The sequence below is a fragment of the Schistocerca serialis genome, chromosome 3 (assembly GCF_023864345.2).
Source record: "Schistocerca serialis cubense isolate TAMUIC-IGC-003099 chromosome 3, iqSchSeri2.2, whole genome shotgun sequence".
Lineage (NCBI taxonomy): Eukaryota > Metazoa > Arthropoda > Insecta > Orthoptera > Acrididae > Schistocerca > Schistocerca serialis.
In genome coordinates this window covers 49,235,927-49,260,280 of record NC_064640.1, presented here as the reverse complement: position 1 = coordinate 49,260,280, position 24,354 = coordinate 49,235,927, and the positions used below count along the sequence as shown (strand labels likewise).

Here is a 24,354-nt window from a genome sequence, read left to right as displayed (position 1 = left end):
ATACTGCCGTATCCGTCTCCAGCTGTCGTTATTGTCTTCGTTGTTGTCCATAGTTGTTCTCTTCCAGTGGTTTGGGCGACTCACCGTCGGCAGTCTCGGCTAGTCGGCCTGTGTCTCCCGGTCATCTCGTATTCGGGTTACTTGAGAGATGAAAACAAATATTGCATTAAGTACTGGATTGGAGTTCTTTGTCATCACTCTTAATTAGTTACGGAATGTGGATGCAGAATTGGCCGTGAATGTGGGCCACCTCGCCACTATTTCACCATATTTACACGTCACAGATTTCTCGACATATCGTGATGCCACGGGGATAATGTACGTTCCGCTTGTCTGTCGAAATAGTAGCCCAATTGGAGATAAATCGTATCCGGAGATAAATCCCCTGATAGATGGGACCAGGTGATGTGCCGCATTGGTAAGACGCTGCGTTCTTATCGGAATGATGGTGGCTCCGTAAATTTCTTAATGCGAATGCTAGGATAGTTCCTTTTGAAACGCACGGCCGATTACCTTTCCAATATTCTCAAATCCAAGCTCATGCTCCGTCCCTAATGACCCTGGTGTGGACGTGACGTTAAACCCTAATCCTTCTGTAAAGTGCAGAGAGTGGAGCTGCTGCAATATAGTTAACCAGATATTCGGAGCTCTCAGATATACCGATGTCAATGCACAGATTGTCGCCTAATCGGCAAGTTGATTATAATTACACTTCCGCTACTAGAGCCAGTGTAGATGGAAAATTATTCACTGTATCGATACACAACTTTATAGAACTGATATTCAGACTGTGGGCTGCAGGGTTTGCGTTGTTAGTTGTTTTAGTGTCATGACTTGCCGTTAGGCGCCGGTACTGATTCGGCGACGTAGGATTGAAACATAAGCATCAGTGTGCATTATTCCTGAAGACAATTACCACGGGTCTGGACAAGGTGATCAGGGCTTCAGTCGTCAACAACAGCAGTAGTGCTGCTGCTCTTCATGATTGTCGACGCACTCAAGGATTACGCAGAGGTCCTCCTTACACACCGGGTTTGAAGAGCGTGATTCTGAAGCTATAATTAACGTACTAGAGGGGCATTGGACGTGGGGAAAGACCGACGGCCAAATTGTTGCCATTACTGAGAATGCTGGACGTAACGTGTGATCTTCAAGCATTGCACAGGCTGTGTCATGACAGCTGAACGTTTCATGGTCCACCGTTCGAAAAGATCTTTTTTTCAGCATCACACGTACTTGCACCACGTTAGCAATGATAACACTTGTTGACGTTTCTTCTCTCTATTTCGCAATATTATGTTAATCTGGGTCATTTGACCCGGCTTCCTGCATGTTACTTTTGTGGGGAAGCAATCGTATAATGAGACAAGCCCGCGATGCTTAATTCTAGAATTACAGTTAGGAAAAGTAGGTCAAGGCACTGCCTGAATCTTGCAGCGAAGACGGTCGACGCATGAAACGCTGTTCCGTCCTTGCTTATGGCATTAGGCGAATAACGTGCAAAACCTCTGACTGTCATTCATATTTGTGGTCTTGTTGATTTTGACGGCGATATTAGATGGAAGCCGGCATATAACGAGAAGGTGGTTCTTAAGTCTAGCACCGCTAAGAATGGAGAGGGGGGGGGGGGGGGATACTTTACGCCAAACTTTTAAAAAATAAAAATTGTAATCTAGTTAGTTACGTTATATTTCAAAATTTTGAAAAAATATTTGTTGTTTTTAATAAATGGTTCCATCAGATTCCACAAATTTTTAACTTTTTCAGTTAGACTTAACCCAAAAATTTAAGTCTTATTAGTAGATGTCACTCCTCCCAGTGAATGTCATATTCAGTATTTTCAGGTTCAGTAACTTACATACACAACAGTACCTCTTTAAAAGGTATGTTGTTAAAGGACATCAAAGCCAAGGCTGTCGATTAAAGACTCGTTGACACCAACAATCCTTCTCCTCTTCCCAGAAAAATACTGCAGTTGAAAATGCCTTACAGCACCAGAATTCGAACTGGATACCTGCGAGCCTACAGCCATCACACAAGTGTGCATTCGCGTCCTCTGGATTAACTGTACAATACGTGACACACACGAGAGACACAACTTATCCACTGCTCCCACAATATGGTTCCCGAAGAGTGTAGAACTAATTAATATGTCAGACGAAATCAAGATGATACTGATTATGGTTTGGATGTTGCGGTCACGACGTCGGACCACTGTTGGCATAGACAAAAATTGCATTCCTTTTATCGGGTAACCAATGGTGGAAGATGGAAGTACACAAGAATGCTATCGTAGAAGGTGCTGGGTATATGAGTTGTGAGACTCCATACTTTCATCATCGAATCAACTCCGAATATGAATGTGCTGACGTTGGCTGAGGGATATTAGAGTATCTCTGACAAAATTAAAAGTACTTCAGTTTTGTCTGTGAAATAAATAATTACCTTTGATCACCAGATGTTAGGCTTTAACATTTTACTCAGTCTACGTATCATTAGAAACTACTTTTAAGAATGTTCGAAACATGTTTTCGCAACTCAGAGTCCTAAAGTAAAATATATATTAGATATGTACTTCTCTCTGCACCTCACTATAGGATGCATAGGACGTCAGACCGTAAATGCAATATAATATCTGCAGTACTATGCCAGAGGGATTTTGGTAGGTGAGTCATCTTCTATAAGAGCTACCAGAAATTATTACCTCTAGCGACAAGAAACTGTCTTTCTAGTCAATCGTTTCACCATTTATATATCTTGCTTGGTGGTATAAAAACACACGCTGTCATACACATTGGCTATAACTCATGAGAGGTCATTTCAGTGCCAAAAATTGTACAGTTACTTCTTGTAGTATGTTTAGTTTGTTGTAGTTATAGAAATTCAAAGTATATCATTGCAGATATGCAGATATCCTGCCTCAATTTGTTCAATAAAATTTGCGAATTGTAATGGACCGGTTACTTTTTTAATCTGTGACTACATGGTTTCGGAAATAAATGTAAGTGAAGATGAATCGCAGATCTGTAAATGTAGCCTACTGTAACGCATAGTTCTAGAAAGATAAAAGTATATAAGTACGCTGATGTAACGTTGAGATATAACTGAAGTACACAAAACGACAGAAGCGAAAAAGAACAGTGCTAGATTATTAAACTAGATGTGGCTTCAATTATTTGCAGGATTTGCTGTTTATGTGTAACGTATTCTGAATAGGAGCAGCAGTTACCTCACATCCAAATAATTTACTGTCTGAAATGTTAAATTACTGAGATGGAAGGCACTTGAACACGTCCACATACGTGAATCTGTTCACTGAACCAAGTGCAGGAAGAGGGGGAGATTGAAGTTACCGCCCAGTCGACGACGATATCACTAGAGACGGCGCATAAGTTGGGAAGGAAATCACCTGGGTCCTTTTCTATGGAACTAGCCCAGCATAACTTAAACGACTGAGTGAATCCCCGTAAAACTGGATGTAAGGATGAGGATTTGAACTGCTGTTCTCCAGAACCATGTTTATGAAGATCAAATTTAAACCTAAGAAATGTGAATTAGTAAATATGAGTTTTTTTTCTTTCTGTAGCGAAGAAATTAGCATTCACTCGCTTTCTCATCTCCATACTGGATAGGTTCAACTAAAATCAATACGAATATATAGCTATCGGGCACTGTATCAGAGAATGCGTTTCCCTATTATTTTTTGTTCAGCGGCTGGCTGCCCAGTATTACAGATGCTGTGCACGTCCACTTCTAGTACACTGACGTTGTCACACGTTCACCCAAAATCGTGACGTCAGCGTCCGTCTCCGTTAATATGTAGTTATTTATGGTATCGTCAATGTTTGATCAGTCCGATTATTCGACGTAAAAGAAAAAGAGATTTTTGTTTGGTCGGATGCATTTCAGAATATTTTGGTCAGAATTTACATCCATTATTGCATTTCGAAATATTTGGAACATGTTTAGTAAACCTAACAATATTCTCCAACTCATTTTAAAAACAAGGGAAATGTAGATTTTGTGTTTCTGTGGTTCTCTGAAGAATATTTTATGTTCTTTTGCGCTGAACAGTAACTTCAGAAAGCAACAAACTAGCACAAGGAGAACTGCATATAGAAAATTCAATATGTACGAAGTATCAAGCATCATCGGATACTCTGAGAACCATACATTTCCGTCAACAACCCGTGGACAGTCAAACGTCAGCAACCAATATTTTGAAATAATCGCAGGTCTCCTGTATTCCTGAGAGGTTGTTAAGGGCAGCAAAATTTTGTATGGTTTTCAGAGCAGCTTTAATACTGATGCGGTAAGATAAAAAGAGAACATTTCATACATAATTGTCATTGTGAATCGCGACGTTCCCATAATGCTATTACAGTGCTGTCAAAAAGTATTTTTCACTAAATCCCATAGCAACTTAACAGACACAGTGCCAAAACTATCACTTACACGATTACGAATTCCAACTGTATCCAACTACCAGTTGTAAGTATCTCATTTCTGCTATACCAGGCATGAATAAAAACGTTTGTTCAGTATCAAGATGGGCACAAAGCAATATGGTGTCTGAAGTGGTCGTTGTATCACACTGAAAGTTGATTAGGGACCTTTCTTGTGAACCCAGTCCACCTATGCTCTGCGACGATAATTTTTACATAATTTTTGCTGGAGACAGATGCATTAAAATGCATGTTTTTTAAGAAGTCAGTACTGATAAAATAGCAGATAAACACAGTTTTTCTAAAGTTATTCATAACAAAATGATGTACAAAATATTAGGAAGACCCATTGCCGAACGAGGTAGTTTGGTAAGGAATGGAAAACAAAAAGTGTTTCTGTGAGATTATACAGTTTTCCAGGTATCACTCGCTAAGTTTGAAATTATTTCTCCGTCGGGAAAACTTCAATCGCTTAAAACAAAAAAAGAAAAAAGAAAAAAAGAGAAGCTCTGGCCGTAATTAAAGTTAACAGATTTTTAACATACTCAGAACACGATACACGAGAATTTCAGAATTTTTGCGTGTTTTTGAAGGAGATAGAGACTTTAAAACGATTTTGCACCGCCGCGGGGAACGGAATGCTGCGGAGGCCGCCGGCGGACAGTATGTGTTATTATTTTTTTGGCCTGCGTGCCGTACCGGCGTCCCTCAGTGTCTTATCAATTTTTTAGGAGTTTGCAGTGTAAGGTTAAAATTATTCAAAACATTTCCGAACTATTTTTAAAATTAACTTGTTCTTTTAATGGAAAAAACGGTTATCGTATTTCAGTTGGTAATGAATGATTGGTGGTACCTGATAAACTTTTGTACGAAGTCCGTTTCCGGTTTGCATGCAGCTTATTTACAAATAAAATGTGACATATTTGTCAGTGTTACTCATCATATTGTACGATGCGGTTGCAGTGGCGTGCTCGACGGTGACGGTGACCAAGTGCCAAGCGGCGTTGCGCACGCTGCAGGCCTTCCCGTTCTTCAAGCCCACCTGCCTCTGCCGCGAGCCGCACGTCGACCCGGAGTGCAACTCCTTCCGGGACTTCCTCTTCGACCACCCCTGCATCTTCGTGCTCAAGAAGGGTAAGTCAAAGTTACCCACACGTTGGGAAAAGCTTACTATAGCCTGGTGTCAAAAACTGATCACGTCAGCATAAATCGGCAGTCACAAAGAGGGTAATACCTATATTTTAGTGGGCTAAACCTCGATTATTCGCCAGGATGGTCGTCTCATAAGCCAGAATGTAGGATGATGTGCTGCTTAACATCGGTAACTCGCCATTCGTGGAATCAGTGGAGCTCAAATGGAAAATACACTCTTTATTTAGCAAGATGCTCACGAAGTTGTGAAGGCGGCGACTCGAGGGCGTGCGTTGACCCGGCTGTAATGTCTGCCTCAGCAAAGCATAAGGCGGCGAGTTCGGCTGCGACAGCACGTGTTCGCCGGCCTGGCAAGCGGGCTCACCAAAGGTTGGTGACGTGAATTCGAGACGCGTCAGGCGGCGGCTCTGGCAGTAGGTCAGCTGCGAGGCGTAATGGAGCGCAGGCTGCGAACCCGAAGCACACCAGAGAGGCCCGGTACCAGAGAAAATCACCTTGTAGGCGGCTCCAGCTCGAGCTCCAGAATCGTCGGATATAGCAGCAGCTCGTGGACCAGCAGCTAGCGTACGGCATAGGCGCGACAGTAGGCCCACATCGAACGGTCGACTGGCGTGGAGTATATCTCGGCGTCGGTAGCCGTAGAAGACGATCGTACTGCCAGGTCGGAGCAAGTGAAGTGTCAGGCTACGGAACGGCGTAATTCAGCTCCCTACTGCGGCAGAGAAGGCGTTGCACAGTGCCGCCTGACCAATATTCCGGTCCTGGCAGCAGGATTAAACACGCAACAACTCTGAGGTGACAAAAGTCATGGAATACCTCCTAATATCGTGACGAATCCCCTTTTTCCCAGTGTAGTCAGCAATTCGACGCTGCATGAACTCCACAAGTCGTTTGAAGCCCCCTGCAGAAATACTGAGCAATGCTTCTTGCCTCTACAGCCATCCATAATTGCGTAATTGTTGCAGGTGCAGGATTTTGTGCACAAACTGACCTCTCGATTGTATCCCATAAATGTTCGATGGGATTCATGTGGGTGGCCCAGTCACTCGCCCAAACCGTTCAGAATGTTCATCAAACCAATTGCGAACAATTGTGACCCGGTGAGATGACATCGTTCTTGGGGACATAAAGTCCATGAAAGGCTGCAAATGGTCTCCAAGTTGACGAACATAATCATTTCCAATCAGTGATCAGTTCAGTTTATAACACTGCAATACGTATTTACGTAGCTTATACAATCAAATACCAAGTTTGGCTTATTACGTACTAAGCCCCAACAGAACAAAGTAGTCCTGTTTCGGAAAAGCCACCTATAACACTTCTGTCTGCTACTACTATACCATAACCTCAAAGCTGAAGTTCGTATAATGAAATTATTCTTCTTCAAGTAACTATAGTATGAAGAAGCAGAGCAGTGTTACCCTCTGAGAGGAATTTTGTTATGTTGACCGTGTTGTACCTAACGGAAGTGGCTTATCGGAAGTGAAAGTCAGAATTACGTAAATATTCAAACAGTAACAAACAATAATTTACTTATCCACACTGTTCCAAGAATAAAAAAGAAAAACGGTCGCTAGCCCAATTAGGTATGGGAATGAATAACATCCTTGTTTAAGAAAGTAGTTATGAGTAATTTTAACGGACGAACAAAACCTATATCTTGCCACACGCGAGTGCAGTGAAGTCTGACACCTGCATATGATAACGTTAAGTTTGGAGTTGACAGCTAGAGCAGAATGAACTACTTGCAAAAATATGACAGATAACGATACACACTACTATCTTCAGGGCTTAGTCAAACTGAATGGTCTTTATAACATTACTATTAATATTCACTGTAGAATCATGAATTGGACATAGGTTCAGTATTACTTTTCAAACAATTTCCTAAATAATGGTTTTTCAGTCCACTGTTCTTATACTGTCGATAGCACTTTTATACAACGGTTATCGCTGTTAGGTAATGTGTAAAACTTCTGCGTAAGAAACCAACTAACGCAAATATAAAAATTTGTTCGCGCAGAAACTGTTTCAAAAAGAGGGTACATCATATCGCGAACAGATTTTGAAATAGCCAGCCGCATCTGTCAGCATAAGTTCGTAAACAAGCTAATTAATAGAGAGTTAATGATGACCATTCTTTTCAGCATCCGTACTGAGACCATTCTTCGCGAGCCAGTGATACAGTTCTTTCTTTAAGTTTTAAGGAAAACACAGTCACCATATGAGCAATACGTTCCATCTTAGTCCATCTTAGAGATAAGTTTATAGTGAAATGTGCGTATTTTCCGATGACTAAATAAGAATTGTACTTTCATCTACATCTACATGATTACCCTGCAATTTACAATTAAGTGCATGGCGGAGGGTCCATCGAACTATCTTCAAACTGTTTTCCATCTTACCACTCTACATCAGCGCTGAAAAAACGAAGACTTAAACCTTTCCGTGCGAGCTCTGATTTCTCTTATTTCATTATGATGATCATTCTCCCTGTGTAGCTGGGACCCACAAAATATTTTCATCAACATATTTGCATTGGTTCCTCTTCTATACGCATTTCACTAGATGATCCTATAGTTAATTTTGTGTGTGTTTGTTGCGTGTGTGTACGCACACGCGCCTGGTGCGCATGTTGTATGATACTTTGTTGTGAAAGCAGCCGAGTAAACAAAGCTTCTTTTACGTCTTTTTGTAACTGCCATGTTGTTGGCATGACGTTGCTTCGTGGCCATACAGTTGCCACGCAGTACCGTAAACGAAACTCAGAAGCATATTTGCCATCCTAAAATAAAACACAACGTGAGTAGAGATACTGACATACAGTGGCCCAGTACATTCTTGGGAAACATACGTCGTAAAACAGGAATACAATTATGTTAAAAAGACAGAAACTTAATAATTTACTCTGAACAGTAATGTAAAAGCAAAATGAGGCTAATGCAGGAAATACGCGTACGTCCTAACACATACAGTGCTAAAAAATACGCACTTGCAGTAAGTGATTAGAAATTTGCCGTAAAGCCGAATAACTAGCATAAGCAGACCAAAATCGAGTCCAGACTGACGCATTAGTGATACCAAATCTCGAACGCCTCTATTTATTTTAAGGTTATTAAGATAGCGCGAAAGTATGATGAGAGTTACTTTTAAAGACCCTGTAAGTTACACGAAAAACTAATTCCGAGTGAGCGTTCTGAAATTATTGCTTTCCTCTTCTTACATGCGTCTTACCGATGGCAACAGAAAAATCAAACTATTACTAATGCTTTAACCTTGTGCTTTATGTTTCCAGAGACAACATAGGAAGCAAATATCACTCGCAATCTAATCCTGCCACTTTCATAGAGCCAATCGTACGATACAAATGTTGCTGTGAAGTACGTGTATCTTTCTGCCTGTAGCAGTTAGGACGCACTTTACAATTCCACCATTTGCTTCTTAAAATTGCTTCCTAGTCATAGTCCTTGTCACTTTCATATCAACTATGACATGCGGGAGTATGGCGGACATTTACTGTAGCTGCAGGTTAACTTCTTAACTGGCAGCTTTCCCATTTGAGACCACGCTCATGTGTGATAAAAACGAACGTTTTACTGCGCCGCCCAGGAGTTTAGTGGTAATTAGTGGGACATAGCTGAGCGTCGGCGATAACGCCAGTTATTGCTTTCAGTATAGTAAACTAATAAAGGCGTTAACGAGCTTCAGCTTAGGGGGCTATCGATTAACAGTCACTATAATGTGCTACAGGATGTACCAAATTAAGTCCACCACCATTCAGGCCGGACTCACTAAATTACCTTTCCGAGTGCGCAACACGGGCACGTCAGATTAAGATCGTGTAGTGCGAGCCCGTGCGTCGCCGATACAAACTTGCGTAGCGCTGCTCCAGACAATCCGTAAATGGTTCCTATCGTTAACAATCTGCGAAGGCACTAAGAAGTTCTTAAATTTCACAAAGTGTTTTCTTCTGTTGGAACCAAACGCTGGGTTAAGTAAATGGTCACAGTGCCTGACTCCATTCTTAAATAGCTAGGTTTCATTTATTTCAGGTTGATAACCAAGGCGGGAAGTAAGACTTGGAGCATATAGAGCGTTCAGTTATTTCTTTTATTAGTACTCATCTTTATTCACTGGGCAGTTTATCACGGCAATAATTCTAATATTGAAGTTATTGAGGTATTGTGGACACGACAATAAATTTTCATATTGAATACTAAGACTTCTTCGTGTACCATTATGTGCGCTGATGTCTGTACTAAAGATTCCTAGGGTCTGCGAGTACGTCAGTATAATTCGTCTTCACTGACATCGAAAGAAGTGATTTTCCTAAAGTTGTCTACGTCGTTACGATTCCGGGTAAAAAAATGTAGAATCTACATCTACATCTACATGGATACACTGCAAATCACACTTAAGTGCCTGGCAGAGGATTCGTCGAACCACCTTCACAATAATTCTCCATTATTCCAGAACATCAAGCGGAAAAAACGAACATCTATATGTTTCCGTGCGAGCTCTGATTTTCCTTATTTTATTATCAAAACGATACACTTTCGCATTCGGAGGAGAAAGTTGGTGACTGGGACTTCGTGAGAAGATTCCGCCGCAACGAAAAATACCTTCGTTTTAATTATGCCCACCCCAAAACCTGTATCATGTCAGTGACACTCTCCCCTCTATTTCTCGATAATACAAAACGTGCTGCTCTTCTGTGAACTTTCTCGACGTACTCCTTTTGTTGTGGCGTAACAAGACAGCTACGCCACACTGAAGTAGCCGAAAGGCACGCGTAATCTCACTTAGGCTAGAGAGAGGTCTGAAACAGAATACGTAATAAATGGCAACAAGAAAAGTACGTAGCTGCTATAATACTTAACTTTTAATCCATTATTTGTGTACAGCATTCCTTGATGATACAAGTGAGACTCTATCTTAAAATGGTTAATGGCGCCTTGCTAGGTCGTACCCATTGACTTAGCTGAAGGCTATTCTAACTGTCTCTCGGCAAATGAGAGAAAGGCTTCGTCAGTGTGGTCGCTAGCAAAGTCGTCGTACAACTGGGGCGAGTGCTATTCCGTATCTCGAGACCTGCTTAGTGGTGGCGCTCGGTCTGCGATCACACAGTGGCGAAACGCGGGTCCGACATGTACTAAATGGACCGCGGCCGATTTAAAGCTACCACCTAGCAAGTGTGGTGTCTGGCGGTGACACCACACCTTTAATCCTATATGGCAAGGATTCCACACCGCGCAGCAGTATTGCAGAAGAGGACGGACAAGAGCATGTGAGCATACTAGCGATCTGTGCACAGAATTTAAATTACGTCGGTGCACATATTAAAAAGAATGAATGAAGAATCGGCAGTTATTAATTATGAGATATTATCTATGTTTACGAATCATGTCTCTTAAGGAGTAAGAATGAACATGAAGTCAACCAGAAATACTATGAAGATGACTTTCCCATGGTAAACATCGTATTATCGATGGTGGTAGACCTTTGTTTTGCAAATGTGCAGGGTGTTGCAATCGTTTGCGGGAGGAGGAGGAAAGATAATTTTTTCCCACACACGAAGTTTGGACAAAGATGTTTCCCCTTTAGTAAAAACTTCTAGCTGAATCGACAATCAGATTGCCGGTGTGAAGCATGGTATTTTAAAGGTGAAATTAAAACTCATATAGATAACAGACAAAAGTGAAGGACCACACCAGCAACAAATTTTTTCTGTGAATGACACTAGTACTTAACTTCACCGAAGTAACGTAAAAAGTAACTCCAAGACCTCCGTATAGTCAGAAAAAATTAATTGTCACGCCTTATATACAAACTGTTTACAATGGCGGTTATTTTTGCGTTAGTCAGTATGGAAAGTTGCCCGCCTAACTGGAGTACACGACAACGATGCCACTGACGGAAAAAACCGCGACATCAAAAGATGAAATTTCGGGAATACATTTGTCTAGGTATCATGTGTGAGTGATTAACATTGCAAGATCACATGTTAATGGAAGCGCGAGATAAGCCATTGCAAATGTGAAATGCAGGTGCATTAGTAACCGCCAGAATAACGAATGCAAGTATGCACACGTGCACGCATTGTGCTCGTTGTCAGTTGGTGGTTTACCAGTTCATGTCTGTTGCACTTGGTCGGTCAATACACGGACGGTTGATGCTGTATGTGGATGACGCTGGAATTGTCGTCCGATGATGTCATATGTGTGCTCGACTGGTTATCGAGCAGGCCGAGGCAACATGTCGACGCTCTGTAGAGCTTGCTGGGTTACAATGGAATGTGGTCGAGCGTTATACTGTCGGAAAACACACTCTGCAATGCTGTTCATGAATGATAGCACAACAGGTCGAATCACCAGATTGACTTACGATTTAGCAGTCAGGGTGCGTGGGATAATCACGAGAGTGCCCCTGCTGTAATACCATATCCCTCCCCAGACCATAACTGCAGTGTGTCTAGCACGCAGACAGATTAGTTGCAGGCTCTCAACTGGCCTCCTTCTAACCGACACGTGGCTATCAGTGGCACCGAGGTAGAAAGCTATCAGGAAAACACGACCGACCGCTACCCTGCCCATCGATGAGCTCTCACTTGGTCTTTGCTGTCTCGCAAAAGGCGGTAGTTTGGGGTCAGTGGAATGCACGCTACAGGATGATTGGCTTGGAGCCGTCGTTGACGTAACTGGTTTGTGACCTTTGTCACTTTGGTGCCAACTGCTGCTTAGGTTCCTGCTGCAGATGTAGTACGATGCGCCAGAGCCATACGCAGAAGGCGATGGTTTCCCGTATCCGTGGTGCCACGTGGCCGTCCGGAGACGGATCTTCTTGCGATTGTACGTTATCGTGCCCACCGTTGCCAGCACTCATGTAGAGTGGCTACATTCCTGCCAAGTCTTTCTGCAGTATCGCAGAAGGAACGTTCGCCTACTCGTAACCCTATTACACGCCCTAGTTCAAACTCAGTGAGGTGTTGATAAAGACGTCTTTGTCACCTTAAAGGCATTGTCGACTAACATCAACTCACCACCTCCGATCTCAAAGGTAACGGTTGCTCACGACCTTTCCGGCATGTATTTAAAGAAAAACTGATTTGCATTCTCATAGTGGTGCTACTAGCGCCACGGTCATACGACTGGTGCGATATTTGATAAGACATTATCTTTCAGATGTAGAAACACGCCTACCAACTTTCGTTCATACCGTAAAAGTTCTTCTTGGTGCTGCGAAATTCTTTCCGTCAGTGTTTTTTACTGCTGTTGTGAGACACAAAATAGCGAAATTCTGCCTCGTAATGGTCGGCCACGGATAACAATACCAACCAGCTGATGATCGCTACCCATATTTAAGACCTGTAGGCAACTGAACTGCGCGCTGACTTTTATGGAGGTTAACGGTACGGCTGTTCCCAACCCTCTATAAGTTTGTATTCTAGGCGTCCAGTGCGAAGAGCAAAACAACCGTCCCCTCCCCTCCACAAAGCAACATTGAATGACGAAGGTGGGCAAGGAAACACTATAAATGGAACCTGTATTCAAGACGTAGAGGTCTCGTCACAGCCGAGTGTAGGATTAGTGAAGCGCCTAATGACGTACAAGTGTGTGCACGTCTCAAGCATGCCGTCCCGAGAATTTAGCGGGGAGGTGGGTCAATCCTGTTTTGGACCGCTGTCAACTACGAATGTCGGAAGCCTCTCATTGCTATCGAGGGTAATTTCGGAGCGGTGCAATATCACGACAGGACCTGAAGCTTTGCTGTCAACATTACACTTACGACTTCGTCTTTGAAGCCGATGACGCACGAACAGACATTAACGCACGAGTTGGTTGTGGCTACCTCCAGGAGGTAGAAACAACCGAACGGAATGGCCAGCGGTGTCTGCAAACGTCAAAACGATTCTGCACGCTCGGGATCATTTTAAACTTGCAGTGAGCGGTACTATCACGATGACCTCCTGGACAGGCCGCCACACTGGATTCTGCCTCGTTGAAATGCACGGACTGTACAAACACTTTATTCACTTATACTCAGCAGAAGATTTTGAGTTCATAGATGTGCAACGATGTACATTTTTGGGCATGGGTGTTAGTTTTTATTTCGCAATAAGGTTATCATTATTATTTTCATAATGCATATGCTTTCATTCTCTGCTATCCTTGAATTTGATCTCACACAAATTCGCAGTTATGCTGGTTTACATTTTTATTGCTTTTCAACTACGTAGCAAGTAAAGCTGTCATCAACCTTATAGTTGACTTGACCTGTACAATGCTTTATTAGGCGTGCCCCTATTACAGCTGCAATGCCGTTGCCTTCCTCCTACCTTCCAACTGCCTCAACATTTCTCACATTAGCGATCACTGGGAGGGGTGAAGGAAATTCCAAGTGACAGGTAAAACTCCTAGAGCTCACCAGGAATCGAATCCTAGACCTAGGAATCCCTGGTCTGCCACTTAACCACTGAACCACCAGGGTACACACTAGGCCGAGTGCTTTCACTATTACCTCCTATTTCTAGTTCTGTTGAACTGTCTCCAGGTCCTCCCATTTCTTTGTTTAATTACTTCACCAATTTCTCATTAGCCGCCAATACACAGACGACGCAGCTTCGTGAGCCTTCCGACCGTGGCTTTTCAGACCCTGTTGTAGAGGCCACAGGACCGTACCACTTACCGCTAACCAGTTCTGCGCAATACTAGATGACATAGGAAGCTCAGAAAAAGATACGACGGCATTCCCTGTGTCATTTGCTTTGCTCCCTAACGATATTCAAAATGCACTGTGCAACATAATCAACCCCGTAATTGCATTTCACTGCGACTCAGAAGTTTGAAATCTGGCTCAGAGGCGCCTGCTACCTTCCTCTGTAAGCGTGGTGTCCTGTCACGTCACCCTCAGGTTCGGCGGCGCTTCAAACAGCAATGTATCGACGCATGCGGAAGAAAACGGAAGAGCTCAGGAGTTCAAGTGGGCTTCAAGGAGAGTTAATGGTGTCACTTTTGCAACAAATCTCACCACAATTATGCCCAGTGCCACTCTGGACGTGTCACATGATGCGAACTTCGTCACACTCTCTCTTATCCGCATTTCACCTCTTAGTGTGACGCCGCAGCGAAGGGGGTCAGAACTGCAATGACCAGTCTTGAAATCACGCTGGTTCCTTATGGGTGGCTGAGGAAAACATTTCAGATACTACACCCTCACGAAAAGGCCTCTGGAGGTGGCATGAGGGGGTCAATGGAACCACTCCTTCCCTAGAGACACTCATTTTCACATATTTTCCTCCCGAAAACCACAGTTTACATTGCAGTGTACAACAGTGCGATGTTCTTGACAAATTCTGCCACTGCTGACCGCACCCCCCCCCCCCTCAAATGACTCATCTCTTTTCTAAAAACATTGCGGGAGTGTAACCCAATTGAACACGATACCATCCCTCTGAATGTGTTTTGGTACAGAGTGTAGAATCACTACGGACTATTCAAAACCATTCGACGAAATTTAAACATGGTCTGAAGGAGAAAAGGGTGTTTTTGCATTACAATCCCTCTGTTTTCTCGCCATCGTATGGTGTGTGCACGGACGGGTGCGACATTGACCCGCACGTGAATCAAATGGCTAACCGTCCCTCTAAGACCATCCTGTTCGCAATACCCTCGGTGCCACTCATGCCCCTTGGTTGGGAACTTCAAAAAATGTCCCTGTACAGTTTACAGAGGTACTCATTCACCGATCCCTACCCTCGGGTGGGACAGGTAACCTGCTAAACAGTAGCATCTACTGGCCACGTGCTGTCAAAAGAGCTGCCTACTTGACCGGCGATTAGAGATCAGTACGTAAATACCTATGGCACTGATGGTGTAACCAAACTAAGGTGTTTTTGTTTAGATCCTTTGAAACGAAAATCCACTAATCGTTGCTTACTCGCAGTTATATTGAACAGAAGCAGAAATGTACGTACAGTAATAAACCTTTCGGCAATATCTGCTTAATCTCTGTCTAAGGCTTTCTACTGACTCTTGCTGAACGTTATCATTTTACAGAACAGTGGAGAATATTGTACAATTTACTAGCGAAGTACTGGCACACCCACCTACCCACACACACACACACACACACACACACACACACACACACACACACACACAGAGAGAGAGAGGGAGAGAGAGAGAGAGAGAGAGAGAGAGAGAGAGAGAGGGAGAAACATTAGTTACAAGAGGAAACTGTAGATATTGTTTGCAAATGCGAAAATACAGCATCTCATGACTTGAGCTCACTTTAAATTACTGGCCACTGACATTGCTCAGCTTTTACAATTATGTCGCGTACTGCACATTTAAGTGTTGTATAATAAGTTAACGCTATTTGGATTACATTTTTAATTTATCAGGTACATAATTTAATGTTAAGTAAAATATATGTTTAGAGCTATTTATATAATATGTGAACAGTTTAAGCCAAGCCGTGCACCATATTGTACTGTAAAATGGAATGAAGTCTTTTACCATGGAACGTTTGCATTCTACAAATGCTGTGCAAAGTCAGTGGCCAGTAATTTAAAGCCAGCTCACGATATATGGTTGGATGTATCCAATATTTTCGCTTTTGCAGACAGTAATAATATCTCGAACTTCCTCTTGTGATGAATCTCTCTCTCTCTCTCTCTCTCTCTCTCTCTCTCTCTCTCTCTGTGTGTGTGTGTGTGTGTGTGTGTGCGTGCGTGCGTGTGTGTGTGCAAGTACTTCTCTGGTAAATCGTGGGATGTTCCACGCAATTCTGCAAAATGATAACGTTCAGCAAGAGTCGGTAACGAACCTCAGACATTAAGACTGGTCACGTCTTTCTGAAAGATTTTATTATTGTGCATACATTCTTTCTGTTTCTGTTCAAGAAAACTACAAGTAATCAGCGATTGATGGATTTTCATTTGAAAGAATCTAAAAGAAAACACCTCAGTTTGGTAACACCATTAGTGTGACCTGCACATCTTTGTTGGGCGCTTTAAAAAATCTCTGTACAGGGACTTCCGACTACAACCCTTCTGACAGCCCTCTGATTTCGCATGTGGCCAGCAGGGGCTAGTGTGGAGCAGACTGCCTGTCCCACCTGCCGGTGGGATCACTGAATGAGTATCACAGTAACAGGGACATTTTAAATAAAGTCATGTGGTGGTTTTCCTTCTAAATATTTATCTCTTCTCGGGCAGATAGGTCTCTTTTTTATTAGCGAAAAACCAATTTCCAGTGCATTTCTGTACCACGTTTCAGTTTTTGTTACAGAGCCCTGAATTACTTAAATGTTGCGCTGAATGCCAACAAAAGACCAAGTACAAATAAAAACAAAAATATTACGAACAATGCTGGTCCTGGACGATAAAATCCAAATGCGGTTCAGTACCTTAATGAGCCTGAGCCTGTTCTTGCAGCGCAGTTATCACAAGCCTGGAAGTATCCAAGACTTCATGGTATAAAATGAATCTGTCTACTAGTAGACAGTAATGAGCAGCTACGTGAACTGCGCAATGTCCTTAAATAGCTGGCATGCGACAACAATCTAGATGTGCGGCTACGTAGGCAAGTTGAAGATGCAACTAGTTCCTCTGCTACTCAAGATTGAAGATAACACTGTGTGTTCCAAGGACATTTGTAATCCAATTCCCGATGCTGTCAATAAAAAATTGTCTATGTTTATGAAGCTTTATTTTTGGATATATGTGGTATTTTTGTCTTCCTCATTCATTATAAATCATTGCCTCATAGATCAAACTAGTAATTAAATGAATATTGGGCTTCACATACCTTAATGATCTCTCGAGATTCGGGGATATTTTCACGACTCCTGCGTTAACTGTAAGCCGTTGGTATAAGAGAATGTTAACTTTGCTAGCCATGCAATTTGAGCTGGATGAGAAAACTAAGTGGTACATCTCATGAAAGAATGTTGGCTAAAGAAAATAACACAGTATACCGATCCAAAGCATATTATTAGGGGCACATTAATGCACATTCTGTTCATTACTTTACATGACATTCATTATTCTCGAATGCCATTTGGCACGGTAAAATAACATAGTTTCAAAATTTCGGCTGCAGAATTCTGTTGTCTGTGACTAACAAAAAAGAGGAACTGAATATTAAAAGACTACACAATGTTCCCACTTTCTGGGAGAGAAGTCGGAGTTGTGTGGCGAATGTTTAAAAACTTCGCAATCACAAGTGGGCAGTGAGTGGGAGAGTGTCTAGTTACGCATATGCATCAAAAAAGTTAGGGAGCTCAGCTTTAATGCCTGTAGTAATAAATATCACTTCTCAGCTTCGAACCAGAATGACGGTACAACTCATATATTATTAACGTTCCGTATTGATGATGGCGTCCTCTTGGGTAAAATATTCCGGAGGTAAAATAGTCCCCCATTCGGATCTCCGGGCGGGGACTACTCAAGAGGATGTCGTTATCAGGAGAAAGAAAACTGGCGTTCTACGGATCGGAGCGTGGAATGTCAGATCCCTTAATCGGGCAGGTAGGTTAGAAAATTTAAAAAGGGAAATGGATAGGTTAAAGTTAGATATAGTGGGAATTAGTGAAGTTCGGTGGCAGGAGGAACAAGACTTCTGGTCAGGTGACTACAGGGTTATAAACACAAAGTCCAATAGGGGTAATGCAGGAGTAGGTTTAATAATGAATAGGAAAATAGGAATGCTGGTAAGCTACTACAAACAGCATAGTGAACGCATTATTGTGGCCAAGATAGATACGAAGCCCACACCTACTACAGTAGTACAAGTTTATATGCCAACTAGCTCTGCAGATGACGAAGAAATTGAAGAAATGTATGATGAAATAAAAGAAATTATTCAGATAGTGAAGGGAGACGAAAATTTAACAGTCATGGGTGACTGGAATTCGAGTGTAGGAAAAGGGAGAGAAGGAAACGTAGTAGGTGAATATGGATTGGGGCTAAGAAATGAAAGAGGAAGCCGCCTGATAGAATTTTGCACAGAGCACAACTTAATCTTAGCTAACACTTGGTTTAAGAATCATGATAGAAGGTTGTATACATGGAAGAACCCTGGAGATACTAAAAGGTATCAGATAGATTATATAATGGTAAGACAGAGATTTAGGAACCAGGTTTTAAATTGTAAGACGTTTCCAGGGGCAGATGTGGACTCTGACCACAATCTATTGGTTATGACCTGTAGATTAAAACTGAAGAAACTGCAAAAAGGTGGGAATTTAAGGAGATGGGACCTGGATAAACTGAAAGAACCAGAGGTTGTACAGAGTTTCAGGGAGAGCATAAGGGAACAATTGATAGGAATGGGGGAAAGAAATACAGTAGAAGAAGAATGGGTAGCTCTGCGGGATGAAGTAGTGAAGGCAGCAGACGATCAAGTAGGTAAAAAGAAGAGGGTTAGTAGAAATCCTTGGGTAACAGAAGAAATATTGAATTTAATTGATGAAAGGAGAAAATATAAAAATGCAGTAAATGAAGCAGGCAAAAAGGAATACAAACGTCTCAAAAATGACATCGACAGGAAGTGCAAAATGGCTAAGCAGAGATGGCTAGAGGTCAAATGTAAGGATGTAGTGGCTTATCTCACTAGGGGTAAGATAGATACTGCCTACAGGAAAATTAAAGAGACCTTTGGAGATACGAGAACCACATGTATGAACATCAAGAGCTCAGATGGAAACCCAGTTCTAAGCAAAGAAGGAAAAGCAGAAAGGTGGAAGGAGTATATAGAGGGTCTATACAAGGGCGATGCACTTGAGGACAATATTATGGAAATGGAAGAGGATGTAGATGAAGATGAAATGGGAGATACGATACTGCGTGAAGAGTTTGACAGAGCACTGAAGGACCTGAGTCGAAACAAGGCCCCCGGAGTAGACAACATTCCATTGGAACTACTGACGGCTTTGGGAGAGCCAGTCCTGACAAAACTCTACCATCTGGTGAGCAAGATGTATGAAACAGGTGAAATACCCTCAGACTTCAAGAAGAATATAATAATTCCAATCCCAAAGAAAGCAGGTGTTGACAGATGTGAAAATTACCGAACAATCAGTTTTATAAGCCACAGCTGCAAAGTACTAACACGAATTCTATACAGACGAATGGAAAAACTAGTAGAAGCCGACCTCGGGGAAGATCAGTTTGGATTCCGTAGAAATACTGGAACACGTGAGGCAATACTGACCTTACGACTTATCTTAGAAGAAAGATTAAGAAAAGGCAAACCTACGTTTCTAGCATTTGTAGACTTAGAGAAAGCTTTTGACAACGTTGACTGGAATACTCTCTTTCAAATTCTAAAGGTGGCAGGGGTAAAATACAGGGAGCGAAAGGCTATTTACAACTTGTACAGAAACCAGATGGCAGTTATAAGAGTTGAGGGACATGAAAGGGAAGCAGAGGTTGGGAAGGGAGTAAGACAGGGTTGTAGCCTCTCCCCGATGTTATTCAATCTCTATATTGAGCAAGCAGTAAAGGAAACAAAAGAAAAATTTGGAGTAGGTATTAAAATCCATGGAGAAAAAATAAAAACTTTGAGGTTCGCCGATGACATTGTAATTCTGGCAGAGACAGCAAAGGACTTGGAAGAGCAGTTGAACGGAATGGATGGTGTCTTGAAGGGAGGATATAAGATGAACATCAACAAAAGCAAAACGAGGATAATGGAATGTAGTCGAATTAAGTCGGGTGATGCTGAGGGTATTAGATTAGGAAATGAGACACTTCAAGTAGTAAAGGAGTTTTGCTATTTGGGGAGCAAAATAACTGATGATGGACGAAGTAGAGAGGATATAAAATGTAGACTGGCAATGGCAAGGAAAGCGTTTCTGAAGAAGAGAAATTTGTTAACATCGAGTATAGATTTAAGTGTCAGGAAGTTATTTCTGAAAGTATTTGTATGGAGTGTAGCCATGTATGGAAGTGAAACATGGACGGTAAATAGTTTGGACAAGAAGAGAATAGAAGCTTTTGAAATGTGGTGCTACAGAAGAATGCTGAAAATTAGATGGGTAGATCACATAACTAATGAGGAAGTATTGAATAGGATTGGGGAGAAGAGAAGTTTGTGGCACAACTTGACCAGAAGAAGGGATCGGTTGGTAGGACATGTTCTGAGGCATCAAGGGATCACCAATTTAGTATTGGAGGGCAGCGTGGAGGGTAAAAATCATAGGGGGAGACCAAGAGATGAATACACTAAGCAGATTCAGAAGGATGTAGGTTGCAGTAGGTACTGGGAGATGAAAAAGCTTGCACAGGATAGAGTAGCATGGAGAGCTGCATCAAACCAGTCTCAGGACTGAAGACCACAACAGCAACAACAACAATTGAAGGATATAGTCCAAGAACGCATCTACTTGCTGCAAAAACAAGATCTTTTGTTCGCTTTATGTCTGAGCTCCTATTCCGGTGAATTGAAATGATACCGTTATATTGGATGCTATTTAGGTACCAGACGGATGTAACTAACCTATGTTTTACAATTAGCGCCAAAGTGAAGAAATATTTTCTTCCCGTGGTGTCTATATTTTGCATATTTGCATCCGTACATTGCAGTGCACAGCTGCGAAAAGTTGATAACTATAGACAGGTATATTATTAAAAACGTAGTCGTACTAGTATTATTTTGCGTTAAAAACACATCTCGCTTTCCTGAGGCTAAACGAAATCAGACCGAGCAACAGAGCTCGGTTCCCCAGGAACCCTACGTCAGCTTTAAAGCTGGCCGTTAATCTATTTATTTCGAGGGTTTCACAGAACAGGAAAGTACTTTAGAGTGCCTTGTCAATGAGCGCTTTATGAATCGACTTTCAACGAGCCATTAAAAGCACTAAAGTGTGCAAATGTGTTGCGGGCGCGCGGATTTGGCACGAGCCAGCTGGCGGGCGGCGCCTTGTGTGCCACGCTCACCTTCTGCCTGCTGTTTCGCATCTGTCTGGAGTGGCAGCTGCCATCCTGCCTCCTGTCTCATACTTTAGCGCTCTTCACTCACTCGACATGCATGACGGGACTGCTCCTGGAATCGTTTTAAGTTACGGAAGCTCCCCGAATGTAAAATCTAAGCGCTGGGTTAGGTTGTAGCTTTCTTTCGGAAAGTTTTGCTTGTGAGATGATTTACCAGACTGAACACCTGCTTTAAGAATGCTGTGAAATTCCAGCAAGGCAAGTTGCACGAGAATGTTACCTCGGTGTCACTTAGCTGTGAGCGCCCAGTCCAGCTAGAATCTTAGTGTGGTGAGTAAAGTGCGTTCCATGTGGGAAACGCTTAGGAAAAATTCCATTTGTATGTAGGGTGATTCGACGCTCATGGCCAATAGGACAAACATGTAAAGCAGAACTCTATCGACAATCTTACAGGGCTGGCAGTATGGACCAAAGTAAGAAATTAATGTGTAATAAACATGTGTGCTGAAGTGAATACCTCCAACGCTATGAGCATTTCCTCATCTTCGATACTGTGAAACAGATCTCTCTTACTCCAAGATGATTGCTTCCAGATTTTGTGAGGTGGTACTGCGAACCAAAATAAGAAAAAAAGTCCCGTAAACAAGGGCTCTAAAGCGCAAACTTTAAGAGCATAGAGCACTTGTTTAGCAGATGAGATGTGTCCAGAATGAGATTTTCACTCTGCAGCGGAGTGTGCGCTGATATGAAACTTCCTTGCAGATTAAAACCGTGTGTCGAACCGAGACTCGAAATCGGGACCTTTGCCTTTCGCGGGCAAGTGCTCTACCAACTGAGCTACCCAAGCACGACTCACGCCCCGTCCTCACAGATTTACTTCCGCGAATACCTCGTGTCCTACCTTCCAAACTTTACAGAATCTCTCCTACGAAACTTGCAGGACTAGCACTCCTGAAAGAAAGGATATTGTGGAGACATGGCTTAGCCACAGTCTGGGGGATGTTTCCAGAATGAGATTTTCACTCTGCAGTGGAGCGTGCGCTGATATGAAACTTCCTGGCAGATTAAAACAGTGAGACTCGAACTCGGGACCTTTGCCTTTCGCGGGCAAGTGCTCTACCACTGAGCTACCCAAGCACGACTCACGCCCCGTCCTCACAGCTTTACTTCCGCCAGTACCTCGTCTCTTACCTGTGAGGACGGGGCGTGAGTCGTGCTTGGGTAGCTCAGTAGTAGAGCACTTGCCCGCGAAAGGCAAAGGTCCCGAGTTCGAGTCTCGGTCCGGCACACAGTTTTAATCTGCCAGGATGTTTGAGATGAGACGTGTTTCACAGTAGAAAACATGAAAACGTACTCATATCTCGTAAGCTATGCATTTTAGAGCCCATGGTTACTACCCATTTTTTTTTCTTGCTTTGGTCCATACTATCACCTCTGAAAGTTTGTCGGTGGAGTTCTGGCTCACCTTATTCGTCCTATGGGACATGACTCTCGAATTATCCTGTATATGAATGGAAACAGTTTGCTCAGCCTCGGACGGCTAAGCACCGCCTGTTGTACTGATATGGAGTAACACGCTTAGCGACGAGCAGGGTCGTCAGAAACAGTCTGAAAATCTTTCAAGGGCGTTACAGGGCGGAATGTGCTGCAAAATAATTGATCAGAAAAAATTTAGATACATCCCGCCGTTTCAGAGTTAATTTGCATTGAATTTAGTCAATCAGGCATTTGCGTGTAGAAATTCAACGACCTGCCAGATAAAATAAGTGTCAGTCATCCTCACAGCTTGAATGATAGCGTACTGGACTGCGTATCCTTTGGCTTGGTTTGATCCTCACTACCGTCCCACGTCCAATTTCTGTATCGCTGTCTTGCTCGCTTTTAAGAAAGGAAACTAAGAACACGTTTTGCGACACCGTATCGGGCGGGCCCCTTGAATTTGCTTGCGCAATGGCCTGATTGGCTAACTTCAATGCCAATTAATACGGAAACGGCGCAACATATGGAACTTTTTCTGAACAGTTATTTCTCAGGATAGCTTTCCAGACTGTTTTTGACCAGCCTGTGTACGGACACGCCCAGCGTGAAGGGGAAAATGGAAGCGAGCATGTATTGGATACTTGTCAAAACAAGATTCCTAGTTACCAACAGCGACATACACTGCATAACGGATGAAAACACATCACTAAATGCAACATTAGGTACCTCATTACTTTTATCCTACATGCATTACATAAAAGTAAGATCTGTGCAAGATCATTACGCAAATGCCTAGCTATAATTTTAAGGTAAGGAAATAGTACTGTACACTGCACTTCAGTAGGAAGTTTTATCCATAATTTACTAATAGGTTAGTGCATGAATTTTTGTTTTGTATGTTGTTATTCTGGCTGCTGTGGGTTTTTATTTGTAGTTCACTGTTGCTGTCTGAGTTTAAATTTTGCCATTTTGTCATTTGGAGTCAGTGAGTGGAACTGTGGACGCTAGAAAATGGAGTGCCAAGTGAAGAAATCGGAACATTTGAAACATATTCGTCTGTTTGAGTTCAGCAGAGTGGTGACAGTAGTGGAGGCAGCCAGAAATATGTACGCCGTATGGGGATAACACCACTGGACACAGCATTGCGAGAAAATGTTTTCTCGTTTTAAGGAGGGTCGTTTTGACAGTAGTCGCTCTCCATGTTCAGGAAGACTTTCCTGGTTATATGAAGATCGTTTAAACGCATTAATCCACAATGATCCACGTTAGTTTATTCGAGAACTCCCAAATGTGATTAATTCTTGTCATTCCACCACCGTGTGACATTTGCATGCAATGGGG

The 24,354-nt window shown here is 42.5% G+C and overlaps 1 protein-coding gene across 1 annotated transcript in view; it reads left to right on the top strand.

Moving 5' to 3' along the window:
- Positions 1-5,083: 5,083 nt before the first annotated feature.
- The window catches only part of LOC126470674 (uncharacterized), a 1,002,968-nt gene continuing 983,697 nt past the window's right edge, over positions 5,084-24,354 (top strand). The window contains exons 1-2 of the mRNA XM_050098669.1: positions 5,084-5,108; positions 5,409-5,579. Of these exons, the coding sequence (XP_049954626.1) occupies positions 5,084-5,108; positions 5,409-5,579 (196 nt within the window). The remainder of the gene's footprint in view (positions 5,109-5,408; positions 5,580-24,354) is intronic.